This window comes from Saccopteryx leptura, chromosome 2 (genome assembly GCF_036850995.1).
Source record: "Saccopteryx leptura isolate mSacLep1 chromosome 2, mSacLep1_pri_phased_curated, whole genome shotgun sequence".
NCBI lineage: Eukaryota > Metazoa > Chordata > Mammalia > Chiroptera > Emballonuridae > Saccopteryx > Saccopteryx leptura.
In genome coordinates this window covers 104,036,273-104,063,358 of record NC_089504.1, presented here as the reverse complement: position 1 = coordinate 104,063,358, position 27,086 = coordinate 104,036,273, and the positions used below count along the sequence as shown (strand labels likewise).

General features: G+C 40.2%; 1 protein-coding gene across 2 annotated transcripts in view; it reads left to right on the top strand.

The window, feature by feature from the left end:
- TMTC2 (transmembrane O-mannosyltransferase targeting cadherins 2) overlaps positions 1 to 14,418 on the top strand; it is a 423,501-nt gene extending 409,083 nt beyond the window's left edge. For both annotated transcript variants that reach the window (XM_066368463.1, XM_066368464.1), the window contains exon 12: positions 12,322 to 14,418. In XM_066368463.1, the coding sequence (XP_066224560.1) occupies positions 12,322 to 12,501 (180 nt within the window). In that variant the 3' untranslated portion in view covers positions 12,502 to 14,418. The remainder of the gene's footprint in view (positions 1 to 12,321) is intronic.
- Positions 14,419 to 27,086: the final 12,668 nt, after the last annotated feature.

Sequence of the window (27,086 nt, the reverse complement as noted above, 5' to 3'; positions counted from 1 at the left end):
CATCAGATGTGTGTTTACAGTTTATTTTTAGTCCTTGCAAAGATTAATAGTTCCTGAAGGAATAGCTTTGCTCCTGCTTGTTAAGTTTGATCTGGTCATCCTAATTCAGAGCATTCACAAGATTTTCCACTTCCCACGTGCATACAGCCTGTAGTGACTTCTCTGTGAAACGTGTTTCTTCATTCTGCGGGTGGACAGTTAGTTGCTGCCTTCTAGTGTCATGTTGAAATATGATTGCTGTTAACAACACTGTCACTCTTGGATTAATCCTGCCTGTTTACACCATGGTCCCCATATGCTTTGTGAGAGGGAAAAAAAAATCTTACCCTTCTTTTCAGCATGTATGCCTAACCTAAATTTTAATCCACGGTTTAGAGGTCTCTGACATGCTCATTTCCATAATTTTTTAAATAAATATTTTCAATTCATCCTATTCAGGAACTGTTGTGCAGACAGAGACTCCTCGGAGACCACATGGCGTGCACTGAGGGACCTGGGGGAGACCGCCTCACAATCCCCTGTCCAGGTTTCACAAGACAGCCCTGACCCCCAGTCCTTACAGGTGTTTGATACACATAAACAGAAGCAGGGACTTGAATGAGGAGGTCAGGAAGCAGAGAAAGAGAATGAGGAAGTCAGGAAAGGGAATTTATTTAGAGCAGAGGAAAGGATAAGGGAAGTGGCTCACTTTTGAGATATGTACCCCACCTATTGATTACCCAGAATTGCTAATTCTATCCTTACTGTGCTGCATTCAGCACAGTACTGCTTTCAGTCAGTACCTTTGTCAGTGGAGCCTCTGTGGCTTTTGCCTTAGGACACTGAACTGTCCCTGGCCGTGTTCCTGTTCATGGCCTCTACAAGGAATAAATCTGTGATTTCCAAAATATGCAAACTAATATCTCCCAGTTAACCTCCATCAAGCCAAAGCTATTCATTGGAAACTTGTTTGTAGGTTTAAAAACTTCCTGAATTTGGTTGCCATTACTTCTGTTGAGCTTTAACCCGGTATAAACTGGGTTTTTGTCAATGAAGTATATCTATACCTCTGGCAGTATTTTTGATCAGATTATCAATTTGCATAGTAAAGGTCAGCATACCACCCCTCAAAAAATTTGTTCTCTACTTCTATTTTCCATGACAATTGAGTTCTTAAGTTTTATAAGCCCAAATATCAATTTCCAACCATCTTTGAAATACATTTTAATAACAACATGATTATTCCAGTGGCGTTTCAACTCCTTGGAATGAGCAATCATTTCATTAAGTATATTCAGACTCACGCTTCACACATACACACTTGGACGGCCTGTGCAGCTGGAATGCCTTCTGTGTAATATGATTATGATTGAGAAAGCACGCATATGTTCCTCCCTCCCCTTTATGCTAAGAAGAAACGAATAAAGTGCAGAGTGAATTATGCTGCTTAAATCATATTTGGACTAGAAACAGGCAAGGAATTTGGTTCAAAGAAAAGGAGAAGAAGAAGATGCCGGTGTGGGGAGGGGTGTTGTAAGAACTATGTAGATTAGTAAAGACAGAAAGCTCTTGGTGTTTTAAAGAGATAGATGACGTTGGCTTGTTGTGCCGATTCTTTTCTAAACTTTTTTCCTTCAGTGTCTTCAAATTCAATAAATTCTTGTTTTTCTCATCTGCATGCACTTCAAGTCATCACATATTTCCTCACTTATGTGGGATTTTTATTTAATAATTTTACTGCAAATTTGCTTATTTCAAATCATAAACAGTGTAGTGATTGTGTTTTATAAAAGTTACGAGTGAAACTTAGGTGACCTGGATCTAGGTTTTCCATTTGGATCACACAAGAGATGTTCTTGTGAAATTAAGGACATCAGGAAAACCTGTCTTTGAAAAAGGATTGTCTTTGGTGAAGAATCATTTCTTAGGTCATATTAATTGAATAGATACACTTCACAGTCGATTAGAAGTAACCACCACCTTTGAAATGACTTTGTTACTATCACTGCTGGTCCCAAACTACAACTGTTGACTTTTTTTTTTTTTGGCCCTGGTCAGTTGGCTCAGTGGTAGAACATCGGCCTGGCATGTGCAAGTCCCAGGTTCGATTCCTGGTCAAGGTATACAGGAGAAGTGACCATCTATCCCCCCCTCCTTTATTTCTCTCTCTCTTTATTTCTCTCTCTATATCTCTCTTTTCCCCCTTGTCCGCCTCCTGCAGTCATAGCTCAAATGGTTAGAGCAAGATGGCCCCAATACTAAGGATGGCTCCATGGCCTCCCCTCAGGCGCTGAAATAGCTTGGTTGCCTAGCAATGGAGCAGGGCCCAATGGCAGTGCCTCACCCTGTAGAGGGCTTGCTGGGTGGATCCCAGTTGAGGCGCCTGCAGGAGTATGTCTCTCTGCCGCCCTACCTCCCCACCTCTTAAAAAAAAATTTTATTGATTGATTGCAGCAAGAGGGGAAAGGTGTGTGTGAGAGAGAAAATGAGAATGAGAGAGAGAATAGCACCAAGCTATTCCTGTATGTGCCCTGACCTGGGATCAAACCAGCAACTTCTGTACTTGGGATGATGATCTAACCAATCAAGCTACCCGGCTAGGGCAGCTGTTGGCATTTTGATTGCCATAAAAATAAATAGCACTCCACGTTGTGGCACTCACACCCATCATAAAACTTAAATGAACATTCTTGAAACACCCACTGAAATGGAGCAGATGTGAGCGAGATGGATTGAGCACAGATGAGAAAATGTGTCACTGACAAATTGAAACTACTCCCTTAATACAGCATTGTGTCTTGCTTGTCACCTGTATCTGTTTTGTTTTATTCAAAGCTATTTCACAAACACAAGTACTGTATTGAAACTGAGAATCAAAATGAATTATTTCTATTATCTGTCAGAATTTGCCTTGCTGCTGCTAGATTTCTTGTGGTGTCTTCCTGTGCTGTATGTACAGTTTGGTAAATCTTTTTGGAGAGATACTTCATTCAAAATATGACTGTAGTAAAAACTTGACTATGAAGAGCTATCATTTCTGAGTTGGGAGCATTGAATTGCTTGTGGATTTCATTTCATCACAGAATTTTGTGACATATATATTATTAATATATTTTACTTTTAATAAGATTTTTTTCCCCATGTTTGGTTTGGTCTCAGAAGGGTTAACATCACAGATATTTCACTACGACATTTTAACCTCCAAACTAATTGAACCTCACTTTTCTTTATTAACTCTTTGATTAATACAAACATTTGTGTACATCCTTGTGCCTCCTGACCATCCAGAGTATGATTGACTTATTTTTAAAATGTATAAGGCAAAAAAAAAAAATGTGTAAGGCAACATTTAAAAAAGGCAAAGGTATGTGCTTGTTGTTCCCATATATTGGTTATCAAACAAACATGATTTTAAGTTAATAAAACTTTGAACCGGAACTAATTTCATTTTTTGAAAAAAAAAAAAAAAACTCACTCCTGGGGGTCAGCAAGCATGAAAAAAACTCACTACTCAAAGGGTTAGAGCTTCTCTCCACTGTGTTAAGAGTCGACTTGGCTCCTACAGGTTGCTGAAAACACTTTTAAAAGGTGAGAAAATTTATTTTAATATGACCCACCAATTTCAAATTTTTTATGCCATTTTCATTTTGGAAAAATAAAAGATTTGAACAACCTGATAATTTATGTTGCCTAATTGTCTCATCCCCATAAGGAAATAATAGCTTCCCTCTGTTGCACAGTTCAGTCTTTGCATCTACTTTGTAGACACGCCTGAGTCTTCTCTGCAGCAGTAGAATTTGCATGCATACCCTGGACTGTAAACTCCTTGAGGGCAGAGAATCCTTCCTCTGTGCAGTGCCCTACAGTGCATAGAACAAAGCGGGGATAACAGTTACACCTACCTCCTAAATTAGAGGAGCAGAAATGAGATAATGACTGTGTACCTTCTGATGGTTTGCGTTAAGTTAAAGTTACCTAAAGCTATGTGTAGACTAAATATATATATACACGTGTATATATAGTTCTTGTTCACCACTTAGCTAGAGTATCTGGCAGCAACCTAGACATGGTCTTTAGTAAATGTTTGTTATAGAACATTGAGATTGGGCTAGAATTTACCTCTTCTAGGTCAGCTCCTCCTGTTAAACCATACAAATGTTTCTTCTTTCATCAAGCATTCACTGAGTTTCTTTCATATGTCAGAGCCTGGCCCTAATGCTGTATAGACAGTTAAAGTGAATTCACTGTCTGTCTCACCCTCCAGCAAAGTAGGCAGACGCTTACATCAAGTGGATATAATTCATCGTGGAAAGTGTCGCAATTAATGTGTGAAGTAAGCTATGAATCAGAGATTGTTAAGCTTGTCTTAAAAATGAGCAGAAATGTGTTGAAAAGAGAATGGAAGAAGAGCTTTTTCAGAGGAGCACTCTAATAAATGAATGCTCAAAACAACACATGGCAGAAACAGAAGCTTCACAAGGCACTTGCAGAATGTATAGTCAGGCCTTCTTTTGGGTGTCAAGTTGTGAAGTGTTTCTTAGCGTTGAGCTCAAGGCACTAGCTTTACACACAGGTTGACCCTCTGAAACCTCAGTGATGCTGAGAAAGACCTGTGGTTCGGTGGGAGATAGATTGGAGGAGGGAAAAATTGAAGGTGGGGTAAAGAATAGGAAGCTGATGGAATTTAGGAATGATACGAGATTCTAAACTAGCAGGGCCAGTAGGAAATGGAGGGTGGTAAAGGGAGGAAGACTATGAAACACAGTGTCATTCACCGTCAGTTTTCTTACTGTCCCCGAGAAAGGGAAATAAAAAGAAAACCAGAGTGCAAGGGGTCTAGATGAAGATGGAGAAGTAGAAAATAAAGAGAAGTCTCCTCTGCATGCTAGTTACCTAGGCTTCCCTGTAGTTCTTGTGAGACATGTGTGTGGATTCCACTGTCCTGACTCCAGCCCACCTTCCAGCTACCCAGGCTTCTCCTCACCTCTCATCTGCACTGAAAGTGAACCTTAGCAAGGCTCCTCCATTTTGTGTATTAACAGATTTTTTTTTTTCATCTGAGAAGCAGTGGTTATGTGGTTGTCAGTCTTGGGACAGTGACTCTGACTAGGAAGAGACCAAGGCTGACAGTTCTATTCCTGGGGCTATTTTGAGGGTGTGAGAGCTCTAATTACCTTCCAGATATCACCGTTTAGGTGGTAACCCTCACAAAGCTTATTCTGTCCAAATGTTGAAGAAGCGGTGCATCACTGAAAATAAAATGTAAAAAGCTATTAAACCTATGAAAATGTTACTAACCTCTCTAGTAATCAGGAAAAAGAAATTAAGCCCCAAAAGATACTATTTTACAACTTTCACTTTGCAAAAATTAAAGTGGTCAGACAATAGCAGTGTTTGGAAGAAGATGGAATAAAGGGACCCCTGTTCCATGTTGATGCTAATGCCTTTTGCTACAACCACACTGAGAGCAATTTGGTACTGTCTGGCCTGGTTGAAGCTCCTCATGATCCAGCAATTCCATTGCAAGGAACTCTCCCATGAGCATGTGTAGAAATAGGCACAAGATTATTGCTGAGAGCCGTCTAATAAAGAGTCTGCATTTCCATTCTTGAGAGAATGGTAGTTATTCTCTGGAATTCACATGAAAGAACTGAACCTACCATATATAAACATGGAAAAATATTAAAAACAAAATGATGAGTATAAAAACTTAAATTTTAGTCTGGTGCTTGGCAGAATAGCATTTCATGGAGGATAATGAAAAATATAAAATTAAAACTTTTGAATGCCTCCATTTTTTATGGGTACACAAAAAATAAAAGTGTAAAATATACAGGGGTGATAAATACCAACTTCAGGATAGTGGTTTTCTTGGGAGGATAGGGGTGAGTTTAGGAATAGGACGGTGAGAGATAATTGTTGGTGTAAGTTTTTATTTGTTAGGCAAGTAGAAAGTTTTTTTTTATAGTCTCTGAAATTTTTATATGCTTAAAATACTTATAATAGAGAAGAAGCCTGCATATGGCTTTATTCATTATGTTTGTTCATTCATTTAATCTATGACTCATCAGTCAGTTCAGGTACTATTCATTTATACTTTTCTGTCAAAATAATTTTATTTAAATAACCCAGAAAAAGATAATTAGAGCTTAAACCAAGTTGGGAGAAAGGAACAGTATAATTACGAGACAGATTTAAAAGAGATTAGGGAATAAAGTTGCCAAGACTTAACAATTGAATGTATGTACATTTGTGTATGGAGGAAGGCCAGGAATCAAGTCTAACTTACTGAGGTGTCTAGGTTGGCCTCAGAATATTGGGACAAAGGAGGAGGAGTGATGTTGGAACTGAGGGAAATAAAGTCACTAACTTTGTTTCAGTTCATATTATACCTTTTTTCATAAGCCTAACAGACAATCTTAAAAACTTTATAATTCAGTAATTATTTATTAAATATCTGCCATGTATAAGGCCCAATAAATATAAAGAGAACCCTTGTGTTTATGCAGAAATACTCTTTTTCATAAATATTTTTCTTTAAAGTTTATACAATTCATATTTAGGCATCATGACACAGTTACTGCTCAGTAAATTCCGTTGGGCAACAATTTCAACCAAATATATACATTTGAATGGCAGCATGCAACCTTCATCAAGTTATTTGGTAACTACTTGAAAAAGAGTGAAAATTTGTTAAAAAATTAAGACCATGCAAACTCATTTAAGTTTGTAAATTATATCCAGAAGGGAAGTTAAAAATGGTCATCTTGGAAACATCCCAAATATGTATAGTGTACTAACCAAGTAATAGCTAGGTAAGAGTAATGTTAAGAGTAATGACATTTTTTTTTTTTCATTTTTCCGAAGCTGGAAACGGGGAGGCAGTCAGACAGACTCCCGCATGCGCCCGACCGGGATCCACCTGGCATGCCCACCAGGGGGCGATGCTCTGCCCCTCTGGGGCGTCGCTCCGTTGCATCCAGAGCCATTCTAGTGCCTGAGGCAGAGACCACAGAGCCATCCTCAGCACCCGGGCCATCTTTGCTCCAGTGGAGCCTTGGCTGCGAGAGGGGAAGAGAGAGACAGAGAGGAAGGAGAGGGGGAGGGGGAGAGAAGCAGATGGGCGCCTCTCCTGTGTGCCCTGGCCGGGAATCATACCCAGGACTCCTGCATGCCAGGCCGACGCTCTACCGCTGAGCCAACCGGCCAGGGCCAGATCAATGACATTTTTAAAAGTTCTTTAGTTCATACAATGGTAAATACACAGCTGTATAGCTAATTTCAGCAACACTTTGAATGAAAATATTTTTATAAAATTAGGAATATCGGTGTATTATCTCTGTCCATCTTTTTTCATGTCTTCTCTTGCCTGTTGATTTACCTTTATTAAAAGGGAAGTGGCTACAGGAACTTTCAATGGCTCACAAAGAGTAAGTTCCTTTTTGGGTTTTCAGAACTCTTGCTTGCTCAGAACGTTTCAACCAAGCCCTTGTTTTCCTTTTTCTAGGCCCCACCTAAGTCCTTTTTTCAAACAGTGTTTTTCAACTGCCAGTCCACGACCAGCCCACCAGAAATTTCCCGCTGGCCCATGGAAGAATTAATCACTCTGATGTATGAAGATTATAGACCCAGTGGCCTTAATCAGATCCATTCATGCTCAGGGTGATCTCTGCCTTAGCAGCCCCCAAAATAACACTCCTAATTTCACTGGTCCCCAAATGTAAAAAGGTTGAAAACAACTGGTCTACATTTTAGTCCTGTACCCAATGGAAACAGGAAATTTCAATTCTAAATCTTCTTATGGTCTCACTATTCCTGCTTCATAGATATCTTTCCAAGACTACATAATAGACAAAGGCCGGGGAAATGATCTTGTCTTCCCATCCTAGGTGCTCAGAAACCCTGTGAGCTCAGCTGGGTTCCTTGGGAGCCTCAAGGACATTAGTCTAGAATCAGACCTTTATAATCTTGTCTTTGTTTTACCATGCCCCAATATACATCTATTATTTTAGTTTTGCTCTTTCCTTCAATGCTGGGGAAATAAGCCAAAGACCACAGTAAAGTAACAATGAAGGCATGATTCCCTAGAGACTTGGAAAAAAAAGACGTCATTGGTTGCTCAGTATGGTTGCCAGTCAGTCCCTTTGATGTAAAGCATCTGTTCTCTTCAAGGAAATAAGAAGAGCCTGGTTCTTCTTTCTAGTCTGTGAAGTAGGAGGTGGTATCGTTTGTTGTATGGAGCTATGAGCCCCATGTTACTGGAGTGCAAGCTGCTGACTGCCTTTGTTAACATGCTGAAAATTTCATCGGCTGTCTTTAATAAAAGAGAATGTGTGTGAAGGAAGACATCAGCAGTTGTAGCTGGATTTCTGTTCTCCAGCCCATGACTCATGGCTAGCAGACAGCAATGACACCAATATGTAATCAGACAGCCACTCACCTGGACTTCTGGCATCTCAGTCCTATGGCTAGGCCATCTTTATGTCTGTTTAGAAATCTTACCTGTTCTTATTTGGTTGTATAAAGGCTTTTTAATTTCTCCTAACAATACTTAGTTGTTTATGACTCTGTTAATAAATCTTCATTTGAACACTTGCTACCTTAAATAATTACATAGCCAAGAGAAGAATTTCATTCTGTGGGAGGATAGACATTTGATCTGAAATACTTAGTTCTTTAGGAACTTTATTCTTTTATTAAACAAAACAAAACAAAACAAAAAAAACTTCAAAGCTATAAAGTGATATAATCTAGGATCAGGGAATGACCTCTAGAATAGTGCTTCTAAAATTTTAATGAGCATACAAAGCACCTGGGTATCTTATTAAAATTCAGATTCTGATTCAGTCGGTGGCACTGGAAATTCTTCATTTCTATCAAACTCCTGGGTGATGCTGATGCCAGTCTCTGAACTTTCATTTTCGTAGCAGGGCTATATGACCTGAAGGCATTCGGTCTGGGGGGCTGAGCTGCCCATGTCATTGCTGTGGAGTGGGATACGATGGGCTTAACAGATAAAGCCCCCATCATTGAAGAGAGAAAACCATAGAAGGAGAAAGTAGTCTACATCCAGTTTTCCTCATAATTTTTTAACAAACGCGTGAGATTTTTTGTCAGTAACTTTCAAAGCAGTTACTGGAAGCAGTGGATATGCATGTCACATTTGAGCACACCGGTGTCTGAACTTCATCGGTTTCCATTCATGCAAATAAAAATCAATAGTGCTGTTTTAAAAAGCATTTCATAATGTATGTCCATTGATTCTTAAAATAAAGAACTTTTGTTTGCTTTATTAAAATAGATACATTCAAACCCAGATGTTTCCTCTGAAAAAGTAATCTAGTTAAAATTATCTGCTTAAAAATATCGAATGATGTTCTTAAATATGCTCATTTTTAGTTTATTTGGATTTTTATTCTTTAGGGAACTCTATTAATGAGTATTATGTGAGCTTCCATGAGATCTGTTATTCCACATTAACTTCATAATGTCAAATTTTGATTATTTTTGTTTAATGAGTAATTTAGTCTTGTGGATAAAGCAAAATTAAATTTTTTCCAAAACACCATTATCATTAGCATTCAGACTCATTATGATAACAGATTGAACTTCCTAATTGTATTTTCTTAGAATGATGTCTTATTTTCATTATTTGGTGATAGGAAGGTGACTCACAGTCTCCCTAGGACAGCAGAACCCAGACGGCCATTTAGTAATCCTAGTCAAATCTCGATATACTTCACCTATTTTCACATCATCTCTTCCAGGTGTATGCCAAGAAAGGCTACAAAGCTGGTAAAAGAAGAGCCAGTTTCTAAATCCTCAGAGTTCAGATTCAGTAGCTGTTCAGGCACACTGACAAGGAGATCTACTTTGTGTTTTTGAGATAATAAGGAGACAGAAAAGAAGATAAAAAAGACAATACTTGTGTATTCTCATGTAATCTCAACAACTCTTAAGGAGCAAGTGTTGTTATCACCCCATTTCTGGGAGAAACTGAACTTGGACTCATCTTGTCCAAGTGCACACATTTCTGGGTGGAGTGGCATTGGAACCTAGGCAGTGTAACTTGGTAACCTCTGAGTGTTTTTTAAAATCCCCTTGAATTACAATTATAGTAAGGCACAGACACTTTGATAATAAGGTGATTCATGAAATAGCAGCGATCCCACAGAGCTATCTGCTTTCTCTCAGCCCATCCACTAGGCCAGAATCTTCTATTTCTGTTGAGTCAAGAATGGTCTCCAACTGTGGTTCTCCCTCCCCATTTCCTCCCTTTCTACTCAAAATAGCAGGAAGTTTGAACATTTAATCTGTTCAGCATCTCTAGTAATTGAAACTGTGGACACTGCCATCAGTTCAGTCGCTGTTTACTGAGAGTCATGTTAAGTTCTGTGAGGAGACATAACTCAGAAGTGTGTTCAGGCATCAAACTCATGATAATAATGGGTGGTATGATAGCAGATTTCTCCTAGGAAGACAGTGTAGGTGGTGTGATTTTAGGTTTCCAATGTGGAGCTATTCACTGCACATGTAATTTAGAGCTATGTTTATTTGGATTGGTGTTTAAAATTAGATATTGACCATCTGTATTTTTCTTGATAAGTGTGGAGTCATCCTGACCAAAAGGTTTTTGAAGGTCAGGAACAGCTTATATTTGCAATGTTATATTTTGGAAAGGATGTAGAAACATTGAAGAATAATGCCCAGTAGTTGAGGACTAAGAGATTTTTGGTGTACATCCAGAAACATACTGTGTAGCCATGAAATAAAAATTGAGAAGTATGTATAGCAGCATAAATCTCCTAAACATGCATTTGCTATACTTCAAGCACAGTGAGATGATGAAAAGTCATCTTGATATTTGTGGACTGTCTCCTCTGTGCATGTACTGTGGTACATTTGTTTATTTTATCTTTCTGATAATGTGCAAAAGGTTGATGTTATTCCAATATTTCACAAATGGAAGAATTGAGGCACAGATATTAGGGAACTTCACCAAGGTCACAGCAGTGGTTGGGCAAGAACTCAAATCCAGATCCCTTAAAATCCAAATCTGATTCGTTTTTCCCCAGTTAATTCTGAGCTACTCAACTCTCTCCCCAGTATTGCATTGGTTTGGAAATAATTATTTTAACAGTAAAGAGTGGAGTCACATTAATTCAGCTGAAAAATACGTGCATTATGGAGATACTAAATCATAAAAATAATTAAGAATTATTTTAGTCAGGATCAGATGTGCCAGGACAATTAAGAGTTGACATCATCTGAAAAATGAAAACATAATCTTAGCAGAAATACTTTTTGTTTTATCTGATATTTGAAATATGCATTTATGTAACTGCCAAAATGTCAATTACTTTCTGTTAGCCAGAAAATTCCATGGGACAAGAGCAATATAGCCCTTTTTTATAGATAACAAACAAAATATATTTTTTTGGGGGGGGGGACGGAGTTTTGTTGTTAACTAATATCTGAGAATTTGAGGATGACTCCACTGTATTAAACTAGTGCTACACAACTCATACATTTATTTTTTTTAACTTTGCCTTCTACATGATAACTTTCTATTGCAATTATCACACATGACAGAAAAAATCTGCAAATTATTATTAAACACCATAAAACTTTTCTTATAAAGGTTATATTTTCTGTTCCATATTTTATCTATTTTCATGTGGTTTTTACTTTGCTATATTTATAGTAAACATTCACTAATAAGTTTAAAAACTGACTTAAAATATAAATAAGGACTTTGTCTCATTAAAATACTTAGATTAGATTTGGAAAGGATTTTAGTGGTTACAGTTGAACTTTCTTTTTCAGGGTGTTTACCCTGGAAACATCAGTTAAGTTTTACAGTATGTTTTACTTATTTATTTATGTTTTCATAAATGGTGTGGAATATTGTTAAGGAGAGGGCACAAAAAGTGGTGGGCATGGATCTGCCAACTTTTCCCACTTAATAATTTATTTCTTGATGTTGAGTTGAAAAACGTTTAATTCTGTTCATCTAAAATTGTATCATGTTTAACGTTTTTCTCGGAAAAGTACAACTTGACTAGTTACTAGGTTTTCATATGTAACCTATACTTTCTCATTAAACAAGAAAATTGTTTCTTTACCTGCCTGCCTTTTTTGAAAGTACATAAGGGCTGTTTGGAAACATTTTTTTCCTTTTCCAGTTATCTTTGTCTGTTTGTATAAATTGCTAAATTGCTTCCATAAAATGCCTCCAGACATAAGGGAATCATTTGCATAAGTGGGTGAAGATTTTTGTCTTCCATGAAGGAACGCTTGAAATGTCCTCTTAATCAGTTTCCTTCCTCCCTGTGGTTGTAGTATCCGGCCGCGCTGATGAACCTGGGAGCCATTCTCCACCTCAATGGCCGACTCCAGAAGGCCGAGGCCAACTACCTGCGGGCGCTGCAGCTCAAGCCAGATGATGTCATCACACAGTCCAATCTCCGCAAACTCTGGAACATCATGGAAAAGCAAGGCTTAAAGACTTCCAAGACCTGACATAGGAGGGCAGTACCTCATCCTCCTCCATAATTTAAAGCCGGCTTCATTGATGAACAGGACTTCCCAGCAGTGCTATGACAAGAGCGAGTGTGGACTTCGAGACTGGGGCAGAGGTTACTGAGGTCACTGCCACTTCTGGGAGTATCCACTTTGCTGTTGACACAGCCATTAACACCAAAAATGGGGGGGACATTGGAAACCTCCTGAAGGATGAGATTGTTACCCATAGAACTAAACCGGAGCACTTAAAACAGAAAACCTTTTGGCATTCTTAAAGAGGGGACGGGGGTCTAACTTTCAAATTTTGTTCATTCTTGAAAGCTAATTTAGAGATTATATTGTTTCTTAAACACTGTGAGAGGAAGCCAGAGTGTCCATTCAGCCACCGTAAACTGTTCAGGTCAAGTGTTGATAGGGAGTGATGAACGTGTAGTGCGCACCCCGGGGAGCTGGCCGGTTGTCCTGACGCTGCTGTCTTCCCTCTTTGGGACAGCCTGCTTATCAATTTTTCCAATGTAGAAAACAGTTTTTTTAATACTCTGTCAGGACCTGTCAGAATCAACGTTGTTTCCTGACGAGGTCACATCCCGTCTTATGATTTGGATGTCAGCCTTCCCTTTTTCGGGCACCGTTTGCTTTCATGTTCTGAAAAAGATATGCAGAACACTCCACACTCGTGTTACTTACTGTAGGAGGGACTGGGGAGGCCTGTGTCAGGCAAGCAGTGTTGACTCTAATGTCGCCAATATTTCCCCCCAAAACAGCTTAGAATTGATTGTATTAATTCTTAGGCTTTTGAAATTGCTTTTTGAAATGGCTATACCTGGTTAATGTGCTTGCTTTTGTAAGGATTATATCAGAAGGAAGCTTAAAAGTGTTCTAGTTCCAATGACTAACCAGCAACTATTAGACAAAAGGGAAGGTACTTTGTGCTTTCCAAATGTTGCTGGTTAAAAAAATCAACTCTGCTCAAAAGAGTATGTCACGATGGTTGCCAATGACTTTAAGTTTTGGAAAAAGTTAGCACGCACTGCTGATCACTTTTTAATAGGTACCAAAACAGTATAGCTGATAAGTTCTTAAAGGAATGGTTTTTATCATATGTTTTGTATTTTGCTCTTCCCAAAAAAGACATTAAAAAATGACTCCTCATTTTAAACTGCAGTAGAGTGTGGCATTAACCCTCATGTTTCTAGGTCTTCTGCTAAGTGATTTTTACAGTTGAAAACCATTATTCACTAGCCAATTTGGTATTTTATTTCATTACCTATTAGTAACCACTTCAGCAATCATTTCACAAGAGTATAAATGAAGTAGGAAGAACATTTGTTGAACATTTTTCGACTTGCAGTCAGACTTCACTACTAAAAATTAACTTTGTAGAAACAACAGTCCACTATGGGCTTCTTCATAGAGAAGGTAGAAATACAATACTCTACATATTTATTTATTTATTTATTATTCTACCATAGCAAAATAACAAACCTTGATCCATCAGGCTAGCTCCTTGCAACTGAAAATTAGCTTTTTCTCCTTTACACTCATGCTCCGTGTGTATATATATGGTCAGCATCCCCATTAAAGGGAAGCTGGACATGCAAATACATCATACTTTATTTCTCCATATTTTATATGTTGTTCTTCATATCCGAATACTGTGGGATAATGAATTTAAAGTAGTATTTCTATGTCATTAATATTTTTGTAGGAAGGGCAAATGTAGTAAGAGAAATTTTTTGATGGCATTAATCAGAAGGCCCTCCTAATATGTATAGTCTTTTGTAAACATTTCATTGAGGGGCCAAAGGTTAAATTATAACACTAAATCACTGTGTTCTCAGAATGATATTTGACAACAACAAAACCATGGTCAAACCAAAAATATGGGTTGAAGTGTATTTTTCATCTTCTGCATTGGCAATTGCAAAAAAATTAATACATAAATAAGGGATTTAATATAAGGATATAGAGATAAATTCAATGTCTAACATTTTTATTTATTTAAATAGTTATTGACCTATGATGACTTCCTTTTCTTAACATTTTATGGGTTTTTTTATTGTTATTGTTCCTCCTTTCAAAAACAATTGGTTCTTAATAGGTTCGCTGATTGCACAGTAGAGGCGCTTCATATTGACCCAGTTCCCAGGTAGCATTAATAATTGGGCTGTGTCAGAAAATGCATGGATCTTTAATAACGAAACGTCCCTGACATCTTTCATCATAGGGCTGGGCTTAGACCGACTCGGGGGGAGGGTTGGGGAGGGACTACAGAACATGGTCAAAAAAATGTCTCCGCTCAGGGATTTATGGTGGATTATTGCAGACAATGCTAAAAATATAGAGCACAAGACAAGTTTACTAAATTAAAATTTTATTTTTTGAGAAACTGTTATTTGTATAAATTATCAAGATTTGTAGGCTTTCCTTTTGTAGAAATAATTGTTTTATGTGCCAGAGAATTTCAATTTTGTTTTCAACAATAAAGCATTGATAACAAATATGTTGTAAGAAGCCTTTTTAAAATCTTCTGCAGCAACAACATTTATACTCTCTTAGATTTCAACAGAACTAGGAGATAATTTTTAAAAGAGGCAGAATATGGCTAGTGTATAATAAATAATAATTATTAATTTTTAGTAGTTATAATAAGAGCTGCCGATATTCGATTTATCATGTTTAGAAAAGGTGACGTAGATTTTGTTTTGTTTTGTTCTATTGGTAAACTATAGAAAAGTATTAGAAAATATCCCAAGCAGGACCAATTCCCTGCTTCATGGATTTCTTAGTTAAAAAGGCCCTATTTAGAGAACCATGAGTCTCTAGTCCTGGTCCTAGAGAAAAACACAGTCCTTTTCTGCCAAGAGACTGGGTGAGGCCCATTCCAGGGGTCAGTTATAATGATGCTTTGGGTCCTAGACAGGGCACAGACAGACAGAGAACTCGGTAGCCCTGTTAAAATTGTTGTTATATACTAACACGATTATGTATTGCCTCATTCTTTTATTACATGGTACAATTTCACTATAAAGATTTTATTTTCTGCTCAACATCCTATGGATGCGTCAGGTTCTGTCCCAGCTTTGCAGGTAAGGAAACCAGGGCTCAGACATATGAAACAGCGTGCTCAGTGCACACAGCCAGCAAACAACAAGGCCACCGCCACGTTGTCCTGTGCGTCTGTGTTCCCTGTCACATGGGCACACAGGCACTAAGCCCAACTCTGAAGATGAGGTTTTTCATCCTCCTTGGCATTTCTCTACCCAGTCTATCTTCCACAAATCACGTTTTTTACCTCTTTCACTGCAGATGATCTTGAAGATTGAAGAGATTGCTACAGCCTGAATGCTTAAGTCCCCCCAAACTTCACATGTTGAAAGCCTAATGCCTATTGGTGGTGGGGAAGTAGGAGAGCGATGAGGCCATGAGGGTGAAGCCCTCATGAGTGGGATTAATGCCCTTATAAGAGGCCCTAGAGATCTCTTATCTCTTCCTCCAGGTGAGAACTTAGCAAGAAATCTGCAACCCAGCAGAGGGCCCTACCCTGACCATGCTGGCATCCTCATCTCAGACGTCCATCCTCAAACATACCAAGATGGAGATAATGCATGAAAAATACGTTAAAAATTTAGGGTGTAGGTCCTGGCTGGTTGGCTCAGTGTTAAGAGTGTCGACCCAGCGTATGGGTGTCTTGGGTTCAATTACCAGTCAGAGCACACAGGAGAAGCGCCTATCTGCTTCTCCACCCTTCCCCTGCTCTCTTTCTCACTCTCTCACTCACTTTGTCTCTCTTTCTCTCCCCCTCCCACAGCCATGATTCGTTTGAGCAAGTTGGCCCCGGGTGCTGAGGATGGCTCCATGGCCTCCACCTCAGGCGCTAAGAAGAACTCAGTTGCTGAGCAATGGAGCAATGTTCCTGATGGACAGACCATCGCCCCCTAGTGGGCTTGCAGAGTGGTTCCCTGTCGGGATGCATGCAGGACTCTGTCTCTTTGCCTCCCCTCTCACTGAATATATAAAAAAGGAAAGAAAAGAAAAGAAAAAAAATTAAGGAGTGAAAGCTAAGACCTCAGTGAACATATAGCCAAACCCATTTACTTTCCACCTGAGGAACATAAGGCCCCTAAGTTAGTGATTTTTAACCAAGATTCCAAAACTAGTTAGTGACAGTTACACGAGAGGCTATAGAAATGTCAGTCATTGCCTGACCTGTGCTGGCGCAGTGGCTAAAGCATCGACCTAGAGTGCTGAGGTTGCAGGTTCGAAACCCTGGGCTTGCCTGGTCAAGGAACATATGGGAAGCAACTACCACAAGTTGATGCTTCCTGGTCCCCACCTCTCACCCCCACTTTCCCCTCTCTCTAAAAGCATCAATAAATAAAATATTTTGAAAAAAGAAATATCAGTTATTAAGAGGTCATCCTTATATGAATTGCATAATTCCACTTTTTAAAATTTAAATGTTATTTTTCAGTTACAGTTCACACTCAGTATTATTTTGTTTCAAGTGTACAGCACAGTATTTAGACAATCATATACTTTACAAACCGTTTCCCTTGATATTTCTAGTATCCAAATGGCACCATACATCATTATTACAATGTTATTGACTGTATTCCCTCTGCTGCACTTTCCATCCCCAGGACTGTTTTTTAACTACTAATCAGTATTTCTTAATCCCTTCACTTTTTTATCCAGCTCCCACCAACCCCCCTCCCCTCTGGCAACCCTCAGGCTGTTTTCTGTAACTCTGAGTCTGTTTCTGTTTTGTTTGCTTGGTTCTTTTGTTCTTTAGACTCCACATATAAACTGAATTATACAGTATGTATCTTTCTCTGACTGACTTATTTCACCTAGCATAATGCTCTCTGTCCAAAAGGTAAGATTTCATTCTCTTTTTTAACTTAGATTAAAACACTGATACTCAAGCCCTGGCCGGATCGCTCTGGAGCGTCACCCTGACGCGAGGAGGTTCCCGGTTAGATGCCCAGTCAGGGCACAGACAGGAGCAGCTCCATGTTCCTGTCTCTCTCCCTGCCTCTTTCAAAAATTGAACAAACAAAAATATGTATACTTTGAAACCAATGAGGCAGGGTGTTGGGCAGATAAAATGTATTATGCTCACTTTGTTAAAGATGGCTCTGCTGCCCACGTGAGGCCGTCGCCCAGGTGATATTAATGTGTGTTGAGAATCCTTGTAGCCTGGGGCTTGGTTTTGGGATTAAGCCTTTCCCACCCTTTTTTGATGTGGGGTGATACAATCCAATCATGCCTCAGAGAAGTGACTTTGTATTAGAGACCTCCCTATTTTGTATATTGGATTAGAAGTTGTGAAGCTACAATATAAATTGGGGGCAGAACGAGAGTTTGCGCTCTTGGTTCCTGGGATGATTTGCATGAGAGAGCAGAGGGAGCAGAGCAGAGAGCAGAAAGAGGCCATATGGCCAGGAGAAGCAGCCAAGATGGCGGAGTGCTGAGTGAGATGCCAGTTTGTGTGCAGTTTATGCAGGGAGAAGGAAGGAGATGGGGAACTGAGGAGAATAAGGCTGGTGAGCTAGAAACCTTTGATTCTAGGAAACTCAGATAAGTCAGTGGCTTTGTGAGCACTGACTGTGAGTGGGTTTTGGAACCCAATGTGTATTTTTACTTGCCCACTGGGTGCAAGCTAGAATTAAAGTCTATAGCCCATCAGTTTTTGGCTCCGCTGTTTCTTTACTGACTGTCCGAATCCAATGCGAACCTGCATGGGCCAGGCTGCTGTGATAGTGGCCCTGGCCTCTGGCTTTACACAGGGACCATCTCTTTCTTTTTTTGGCCTTTTTCTCCTTCCTGGCAGATTATCGAATGTACATAAAATACAACCTTAATGAAAATTCCATCTATTATTTGCTCCTGATCAACTTGATATTTTTAAAAATCATTGTCTGCAAAGTTGAGATTTGGGGATTCCGTAACTCCTTTCATTTGGTATTTTCAGCTCCGTGAAGACAGTTTTCACATAGTATATATTTCCAGGACAAAGAATGGAAATGCATCGAAGCCTTGGTTATTTTTTCTATTACAAGAAAAGAAACTTGGTTTCCATGGATAATTTAAGAATTATAATCCAGTTCATTTGTCTGTACTTTTGAAGCTTAGTTGAATGAGAGGGAATTCCTGGAAAGGTTGATGAAACAGTAGAACAAGCACACACTGTAAGGAGAGAGAGCAAGGTGAGGTGGTGACATCTGTGCACTAACTCTGGATGCTTAGTTTTGCTGTAGAGAAAGATGTGTGTGTGCCTGGACTTTAAGTTTCCTGATGTCATCTTGAGTGGGTTTCCTGCAGGATACAGTCAGAAGCCTTTGCATTGGCTTTGATTCCGTCTGTCACTTCACCACGTATTGGACTTTTGTTGTTATTTTGTGTCAACCCTCATCCTTGGGTACTTCTGAAATTTGAAATTTTTTTCTTAACTTGAAATTTCTGTGAAGTTTTTCTTCTAAGTTTCTCAAAACATCCCCCAACTTCTTACAACTGGACTCTGATGTCATTGTGTAATTTGTCTACTTCCAGAAAGTGGAGAGAAAAGCTTCTATGTGTTGGAATCCATGGAAGTCCGAAAAGACTAGAGTAACAGGCTTTATTGAAGAGAAGAAAGGAACCCTGCCGGGTACTTCTCCGGGGAGAAGGGCACCAGTACAAGCTAGGGGACAAATTTTATAAGGGTAAAGGAGAATCTCGAGCAAAGTGGGTGTTGAATCAAAAGTTCTGGTATGTCTGGAATGCTCCTCCTTGGGCCGGCTTGCCAGCTTTTTGGAATTCTTCTCTCTCAGGGGCGATAGTCCAGTGAGTAAGGGTGAGGTCTGACAGATAGTGGAACATCAAAAGGGCAGTTGGAAGTTCTGGTAAATTCATGTATCAATCATTTCTCAACTCTGAAGTATGATGAAAAGGAAAAGAGGTGGGGAGAAGGAAAGGGTATGGGGTTCAGGAAGGAGGATTGTCTCGGCCAGCTATCTTCTGGAGTTACTTCCTGCTGTTATCCCTGTAGGGGGCCTCCTTTGTGAACCCCTCCCTGGGGCAGTTGGAGTAGCGGTTGTAAGCATTTGATTGTAGGAAATTCTGGAGATTTCTCTCATCCGGGCCTATAGGAACTTGATAGAGAAGGGGGCAAGCATTAAAATTAGGCACAGAATTAGGATTGGTCCTATAATTGGTGCTAGCATCGAGAATAAGGGTTTTTTCCACCATTGTTCAGAGTAGGGGTGTATTTATAGGGTTCCAGATTTTTCTGTTTCGTGAGGGCAGGTTTCAGGGTTGGTGTGTAGGGTTAGGTAGATTTTTCCAATTTTCTGATTGGCAAAGGTCTTCATGTGGTTCTGTAAGAAACTAGTGAACAAACGTAAGACGCAGGGTTCAAAAGTTAGAAAAATAAATAGGAGAGTGAGTGGACCAATGAAAGACAATAGTCAAGACACCTGGTTTCTGTGAAACCACTGATTCCATGTTTATGAATTCTCTGGGCTTCAGAGAGAGACAGAGAGAGTAGGAATAAGACAGGGAAGTGGCCAGTCCCCCTGCCCCTAGAACTATTTTTATAAAAATTTTTAAAGCAACAGGAGAGGAATTACCTGTATAGCTTGTTTGGTCCTTAGTTTGACAGGTAGTGTACTAGGAACTGGAAGAGGCTCATGGGGTAGGATTAGGTTGATATTTGGGGTGAGATAGATTAGGGTACAGGTTTCTGTCCAATTTGTAGGGACATACATATAGGTGTTGGTCGCACACAAGTAAAAAGCCCCTGATTGGGAGAGGCAGGTTGAGAGTTAAATAGAGAATAGAAGGACAAGGGGTCAGTTTTGTTTCTCTGTTTCTGAGCTCCAGATGGTCAGGGTAGAGGAAAGAGTTGCCCCAATAAGTGGGGAGAGTAGAGGATTGTTAGCTAGGGTGACTAGTTAAACGTTCTTTGAAAACTAGTTTTCTGACTGTTCAAATTCTTTTTTCTCTGTACAAACCTCCTACAGCCTGCACAAACCTTCTACAACTTACATATCCTTCAACTTGCATGCACTTTCTTATTCAGGAAATAACTGGCCTTCATAACAACTTGCTTTTTCCTTTTTCTTTCAAAAGTATTTCCATACTTTATACCTTCTATTATCAAAACCATACAATTCCTTTCTAGTCAGAACTCTTGATTTTAAAATCTTTAACTTTTAGTGACAATTAAGTTGACTTTCTTTTTACCCTAGTTTCCCTTTTCCCAAAGTCTGATTAAAAGAGTCCTTAGTTTTTCATATATTCACCATACATAGACCAACCAGCTTCAAGTTTGTGATTGGAGTAAGGCATGCCATTTTTCTACTTTAGCAGCAGTGGGAGTTGTCAGGATCACAGTGTGTGGACCTGTCCACATAAAAGTGAGTCCTTGGGTGATGTACTGCTGGAAGCACCTCTTGGACAGTCTCTGAACAGTTTGCTGAGTAATCTGTAAATCCTGCAAGTACTTAGGGAAAGGGTTGTTACATTTCTATACTTTGCAGCTAGAGTTTAAGTCCTAGTGACCACTGCTTCTAGCCGGAATTAGCAGCAGCTCCCAGCCTACAATAGGCATGGGGCATTGAGACAAGAGGAATAAAGGAGATATTATACATTAAATAAAGCAACAAAATCAGACTGTCAATACCCACAGTAGAGATCTTCGAGGGATAAATAAAACTCAAATATTCAGGCAAGGCATAGTAGATGGCCCTTGTGTTTACAAGAAATGAGATCAGCTTATCTGCTACTTGGAAGAAATACGTTAGGCTCATGAAAGATGTCCTTGGGACTTCAGTGGCAATTCCCAGCACGCTGGGAAAGGTCAGGTCACAGGTAGCTGGAGCAGGGCTAGAAGAGACTGAACCCTCCCTCCGTGGAGCAAGGGGGCAGCTTACCTTCTCGTGTCCCTCTTTCCACAGCAAAGACATGTAAACCAGTGGGGCTAGGAAGCCTGGAAGGCTTTTTAGTTCAATGACCTTTCTTTCCACTCTTGAAGCAGGGCCCTGATGGAATGCTATGAAGCCCTTTAGGCTGCTGGAGTCTTTAAGAGCATATGCCAAAAGCTCGTATTTCCTGACTTCTTTTGGGCCTTATTTGCCTTTTCTGTTACTTCCTTGGCCATTATAGATCTTAAAATCCATGCTCAGAAGATCTCACTGAGGGGCTTGACTAAGAGAGCAAAATTGGGAATCCAGTGTTTAAAGAAGCCTATTAGACTGAGGAAAGAAAGGATTTGATTTGCGGTGGTAGGTGGTTGGAGACTGTAGAGGGTCTGAGTTTGATCTAGGGTGAGACCTCAGGTGGTAGGGGTTAAGGCGATGCCCAGATAGACTACGGACTGAGAGTAAAGTTGAGCCTTAGCAGGGAAGACATGATATCCCTTCATGGTGAGGAAGTTAAGAAGGGTGGTGGTATGTCTCCTTGAGGCAGGTAGGGAGGGGCTGCAGAGGAGTAGGTTATTTACATATTGTAAGACAGTACTAGTTTTGAGATTGCATGCTGCTAAATCCTGAGCTAATGCCTTCCCAAACAGGTATGGGCTGTTTTTGATCCCCTGGGGTAAGACAGTCCACGTAAATGCTGGGCTGCATTAGTGTCCAGGTCAGTCCAGGTGAATGCAAACAGAAAGTATGAGTCAGGGTGTAGAGGAATGGTAAAGAAGGCATTCTTGAGGTCTAGGACCGGGAAGTGAGTGGTGTTTGAAGGAATGTGTGACAGTAACTTGTAGAGATTAGGGACTACTGGATGGAGGGGAATTACTGCCTCATTGATTAGGTGTAAGTCTTGTATGAAGTGATAAACCTCTGGAGGTTTTTGAACAGGAAGGATGGGGGTATTGCAGGGAGAGTTCGTGGGGATGAGTAAGCCTGGTTTAAGAGGTGGGTAATTACTGGCTTAAGGCCTTAGAAACATGCCTGACCAGGTGGTGGTGCAGTGGATAGGGCATCAGACTGGGATGCGGAGGACCCAGGTTCGAGACCCCGAGGTCACCAGCTTGAGCGCGGGCTCATCTGGTTTGAGCAAAAGCTCACCAGCTTAGACTCAAGGTCACTGGCTCAAGCAAGGGGTTACTCTGTCTGCTGTAGGCCCGCGGTCAAGGCACATATGAGAAGGCAATCAATGAACAACTAAGGTGTCACAATGAGCAACGAAAAACTAATGATTGATGCTTCTCATCTCTCCGTTCCTGTCTGTCTGTGCCTGTCTATCCCTCACTCTGACTCTGTAAAAAAAAAAGAAAGAAAGAAAGAAACAGACACAGTTACATATTAAACAAAGACTTCGTGTATAAATTATGAATTAAGGAATTTAAATGAGCACACTTGTTTCAATTCAAATTATACTAGAGATTTTCTGACAAAGAGACAAAACAGATTACTCACACTGCTCAATAGACAACTCTGTTTTTTTTAAGCTTTTTGAGATGGCAGGAAGTTGTCAGCATAGAGGGGAGGAAGAGAGAAAGCAGATGGATGTACAGGGTGAGCAGCTGGATGGAAAGAAGGAGGGTCAGAATCTGCAGGAGGAGAAGGAGGTTGAATTGCTAGTGGTGGTGCCACGTGGTCAGGAGTCAAAAGATTTAGAGCTCTGAGGAGAAAGGAGAGGACGAGGGGTAGTGGAAGGCACAGTCTCTGAGGAGGGGGAAGGATGGGTCAAAGAAGAAAAAGAGATGGAGCTGCCTGTCTGTAAGGAGGGAGGAGGGGTTTAAGAACACAGTGGAGAAGGGAGGGGCCCCTGGCCAGCAGGGGAGGAGAAAGAGAGAATGGTATTTGCAGGTGAATGAGAAAAAGGATTTAGTGAAGAGAGGGGAGGGGTTTTGCTGGAGGGAAGAGACTCAAGTGGAAGAGATTTGCAGAGGAACCAGAGAGGGGTCCCAAGAGAGGGGTGCCTCCAGGGGTCAGGCAGGAGGGAGAGAGAGTTGGGAGTCCGTGGAGAAGGAAAGATTAGGAGCGTAGGTTTAGGTGAGATTTCTTTGGCCAAAAACGGCCTGTGTGTAGAACAGGCAGCACAGAAATTAAGGACAGGAGCGAAAGTAAAAGGAACCCTGCATGTAAGGGATTTCAGAAGCCTTTCCTGTCTGGTGGCAAAGATTATCTAGGTCTCGCAGAATATTGTAATCGAATGTTCCATTTTCAGGCCAATGGGAGTCATTGTCTAATTTGTATTGGGACCACGTCGTGTTACAGAAGAAAATGAATTTTTTTGGCTTAAGGTCAGAGAGGCCCAAATTAGTGAGGTTTTTTATGAGACAGCCTAGAGGGGTCTGGTCAGAAGGCTTAGACTCTGAAGAGCCCATAGTGGAGACAGGTGAGCAAGAGGGGGTGTCCCCGCCTTTTGTCACTGTCCCAAGAGGAGAAAATCTCCATGTGGGGGAATTGTCCCTGATAGAGGTCATCACCACCTGTAGGGAGCTCCGAGAGAGAGAGTGGAGAGGTTTGGCTGGGCGCCTAGTCTTCCGTGCAGTCTACTGAGACTGCAAGTCAAACCCATCAAAATGTGAGGCATATCAGAGAAAACCGACCAGAGAAGATTTTGTGGAAAAGAGAAGCCAACCGGGGAAGGGGAAGGAGAAACTCCTTACCTTTCTCTGGTCCAGCAGGGGTTCAGGACAGGGACAGATTGCCAGCCAATCAACCTACAATTACACATCCAAACAGAATCAGGGAGTAAGCCCAGGACGAGCTGCCACTGCCCATTGCTTCCCTGGTTGTAAGTTTGAACGGCAAAGAGGGATCATCCAGGCAGTTAGTACCCTGTCCTGGGTTTCAGCACCAAATGTTGGAATCCATGGGAGTCTGAAAAGACCAGAGTAACAGGCTTTATTGAAAGGAAGAAAGGAACCCTGCCGGGCACTTCTCCGGGGAGAAGGGCACCAGTACAAGCTAGGGGATGAATTTTATAGGGGTAAAGGAGAATCTCGAGCAAAGTGGGTGTTGAATCAAAAGTCCTGGTATGTCCAGAATGCTCCTCCTTGGGGCAACTTGCCAGCTTCTTGGAATTCCTCTCTCTCAGGGACGATAGTCCAGTGAGTAAGGGTGAGGTCTGACAGATAAGCGGAACATCAAAAGAGCAATTGGAATTCCTGGTAAATTCATGTATCTATCACTATGTAGCAAGAAAATTATTAGAGCAGGCCTTGGCCAGTTGGCTCAGTGGTAGGTTGTCAGCCTGGCATGTAGACATCTCAGGTTTGAGTCTGGTCAGGGCACACAGGAGAAGCACCCATTTGCTTCTCCACCCCTCCCCATCTCACTTTTCTCTCTCTCTCTTTCCCTCCTGCAGCCATTAGCTCAATTAGAGCAAACTGGCCCCAGACACTGTGGATGATTACATGGCCTCTGCCTCAAGCGCTAAGAAAAGCTCAGTTGCTGAGCAACAGAGCAACACCCTAGATGGGCAGAGCATCGCCCCCTACTGGGCTTGACCGGTCAACCCTAGCTGGGGCATATGCAGGAGTCTATCTCTGTGTCTCCTCTCCTCTCACTGAATTAAAAAAAAAAAAAAATCATTAGAGCAAATGAGAAAGTTACAAATAAGAGAGACAACTTGATGAGGTCAAAGAGGTTCAGAACAGGCCTTCCAAGATATGCTGCTTTGGCATGTGGATAATGGAGCTGAAGGTAGTTAAGACCCTGCAGGCTCAAGAGAAACTTCTGCCACTCCCTTAACTACCTAGACGATTATAAACTGGGGATTTTTCCCATAAATAGAGTTATTATCGGATATAACTTTATAACCTATCTATAGAACAGGGCAAATTTCTGATTACTAATTATCAATTCTTATCATTTTACAAATTTCCTACCTCCCTTCTGAAGCCCCAAGGCATTTTATCTTACTCCTTATATCTCATTTGACTTTTCTGTTTCTGAACTTCTTAAGCATGTGGCGGGGGGCGGGGGGTGCCTCTGACTATATCATGTGTTTGGGGTTCTCATATGTATATATGTAATTCAATTTGGTTATTTTATTAATCTGTCTCATGTAGATTTAATACTGTATTTTTTTGCTCCATAAGACACATTTTTCTCCCCAAAGTGGAAGGGAAAATGCCTGTGCATCTTACGGAGCGAAAAACACTATTTTATTAAATATTTTAACACACCATTTGATTCAGAATATTTTTTTTCTTATTTTCCTCCTTAAAACCCTAGGTGTGTCTTATGGTCAGGTGTGTCTTATGGAGCAAAAAATATGGTATGAGACCAACTGAAAGATTCTTAGGAGGGTAGTAAAAAATTTCTTCCTGCCCCATAAGGTCATTAAAAAATACCTATAGGGAATCTAAGAAGTTAATGTAATATCTAAAATGGTGTTTAGGACAAGTTTCTGAAGATTCCCAAAAGAGAAACCCAAAGTGGAAAAGTAAAAGGCAGACACATGGGGAAGTAACTGTTCATTGCCATTAGTAATAATTAAGTTTATCTTGTCAAGATGGACGATCTGATTAGAACAATTTGAGACTTTGTCTTTTCTGGTTGTGCAATGATCTGCCAAGATTGAGTCGCTCTGTATTGTAGGAAGAAAAAAGTGTAACAAATAAAAGAATGGGCAATACAATCACAGGAGAGAATAGAAAAATGTTTAACCAATTTAAAGTCTAGACCAGAACTGGCTATCTATTCTGATCTGAAATATATGTAGTTTTTTTCCTGCCTCTGGACTTGACAGGAATATCACTCATTCAGACAAGGCCATCAGCCATTCTCCCGTCAGATGGCTATAATAGAGTTTTACATTTCAAGTAATTGCTCAAGACTTCTCAAGACACTTTTTCTAATAATTTTCTATCATATCTTTTTCTTTTTCATTCTAGAAGACTCAGAATGAAATAACTCCTCTGAGAACTTTTTCTTGGTGATATCACTGAGCAGCTAGAGACTATAGGGGAAGTTTAAAAAATGTGTTGAGAAAGTAATTAATTTGTTTCCAAAAGTACTAAAAATATTATAAAAGAATTAAAATGTCTTTCTTTTCAGCTAACACTCCTCTCATATAGTTTGGAAGATTATTAATTACCAAATATTCAGAATTGGTGAGGGAAATGAGGGGGAAGGGAGTGGAATGACTGATTACTTTTGATTTTAATGTGGACCATTTTTTAAATATTTTTTTTTTACTTTAAGTGAGAGGAGGGGAGATAGAAAGACAGACTCCCACATGCGCTCAGACCAGGAACCACCCGGCAACCCCAGCCAGGGCTGATGCTCCAATCAACCAAACTATCCTCAGTGCCTGAGGCTGATGCTTAGACCAATGAAGCCACTGGCTGTGAGAGGGGGAGAGGGAGAGAGGGTGGACAGGGAGGGGAAGAGAAGCAGATAGTTGCTTCGCATGTGTGTCCTGACCAGGAATCAAATCCCGGACATCTGCGTGCACAGCCAACGCTGTATCCACTGAGCCAACCAGCAAAGGCCTTAAATCTTATTTAGTAAGTATATCATTCTAGTAAAAATTACCCTTCTTATTCTGCAGAAACCAACTTATTAAACTATCATATATAGAGCCAATTAATCTCAATAGATTTTAAATTCTTTTATGTTATTTTAAATATTTCA